Source organism: Vitis vinifera, chromosome 9, assembly GCF_030704535.1.
Source record: "Vitis vinifera cultivar Pinot Noir 40024 chromosome 9, ASM3070453v1".
NCBI classification, from domain to species: Eukaryota; Viridiplantae; Streptophyta; class Magnoliopsida; order Vitales; family Vitaceae; genus Vitis; species Vitis vinifera.
The window spans coordinates 23,065,013-23,066,483 of NC_081813.1; the positions used below are offsets into that span (position 1 = coordinate 23,065,013).

Sequence of the window (1,471 nt, forward strand, 5' to 3'; positions counted from 1 at the left end):
GTTTCATCAAATTATTGTCTCATATGGTTTTGAGGCAAATCTTATGGATGAATGTGTGTATCACAAATTCAGTGGGAGTAAGTATATTTTCCTGGTTTTATATGTCGATGACATATTACTAGCCACAAATGATATTAGCATATTGCACGACACCAAGAGATTTTTATCAAAACATTTTGAGATGAAAGATCTTGGTGATGCCTCCTTTGTCTTAGGAATCCAGATACACCGAGATCGTTCTAGGGGTATTTTAGGATTGTCACAAAGGACCTATATTGATAAAGTCCTCCAAAGGTATGGCATGCAAAATAGCAAACCAGGTGATACCCTTGTCGCTAAAGGAGACAAGTTCAGTCTTAATCAATGCCCTAAAAATAGTTTAGAAAGTCAAGAAATGCAGAAGATTCCTTACGCTTCGGCTGTGGGGAGTCTAATGTATGCTCAGGTATGTACACGTCCGGATATTGCGTACATTGTTGGCATGTTAGGCAGATATCTAAGTAACCCTGGAATGGATCATTGGAGAGCAGCCAAGAGGGTTATGAGATATTTACAGAGAACAAAAGAGTACATGCTTACATATAGGAGATTGGATAAGTTAGAGTTGATTGGGTATTCTGACTCCGACTTTGCTGGATGCCAAGACAGCAGAAGATCCACATCAGGCTATATTTATCTGTTGGCTGGTGGAGCAATTTCATGGAGGTCTGCCAAACAGACACTCGTAACTTCATCCACCATGGAAGCAGAGTTTGTAGCATGTTATGAGGCATCCAATCAAGGAATATGGCTACGAAATTTTGTCACTGGGCTGCGTGTTCTGGATGGTATTGAAAGACCACTGAAGATATTTTGTGACAATAAATCAGCAGTTTTATATTCCAATAACAACAGGAGTTCTACAAAATCAAAATACATTGATATCAAGTTCCTTGTTGTAAAAGAAAAAGTACAGAGTGGACAGATATCCATAGAGCATATTGGAACAAACTCCATGATAGCGGATCCGCTTACAAAGGGATTACCACCCAAGGTCTTTCATGAGCACACTGCTCATATGGGTGTTGTCTCATTTGAGGATATCCAAATTTAGTGGGAGTTTGTATTATTCATTGTATATTGCTCTATGTTATGTTTAGACTTTATCTATACATTTGGATTGTGTTCTGCAGAAATAAAGTATTCATTTTATTGCACTCTGTTAAATTATGCTAAAGATTTGATCTCAATAAAGTTAAGTTGGACCAGTTGGAAATAGGCATGAATAGATCACATTGCATGTAATTTCCATGCTATGCACTCATGATTGATCTATGTCATTTAGCTGTGCAGATATATGTGACCATTGATTGGTCTAGTAACGATTGATGTAACAAAGGCCACCTTGATCCTATGTCAGTATAGTTAATGGACGAGATTGTTCGGATATACCCTAAGGACATGATAGCAAATTTTGAGCTCATAAGGTTAA

At 37.7% G+C, this 1,471-nt stretch overlaps 1 protein-coding gene across 1 annotated transcript; it reads left to right on the forward strand.

The window, feature by feature from the left end:
• The first annotated feature begins 394 nt into the window (after positions 1-394).
• LOC132254302 (secreted RxLR effector protein 161-like) lies at positions 395-1,093 on the forward strand. Its single transcript, XM_059739612.1, has 2 exons — positions 395-827; positions 945-1,093. The coding sequence occupies exons 1-2, from the start codon at positions 395-397 to the stop codon at positions 1,091-1,093; spliced, it is 582 nt and encodes a 193-aa protein (XP_059595595.1).
• The last annotated feature ends 378 nt before the right edge of the window (positions 1,094-1,471 follow it).

Excerpts from the sequence above, each read along its gene's own strand:
- LOC132254302 (XM_059739612.1), top strand. The coding sequence starts at position 395 with ATGCAGAAGATTCCTTACGCTTCGGCTGTGGGGAGTCTAATGTATGCT. Across the intron at positions 828-944 it reads TGGGCTGCGTGTTCTGGATG|AAAAAGTACAGAGTGGACAG; the intron begins GTATTGAAAGAC and ends TTGTTGTAAAAG.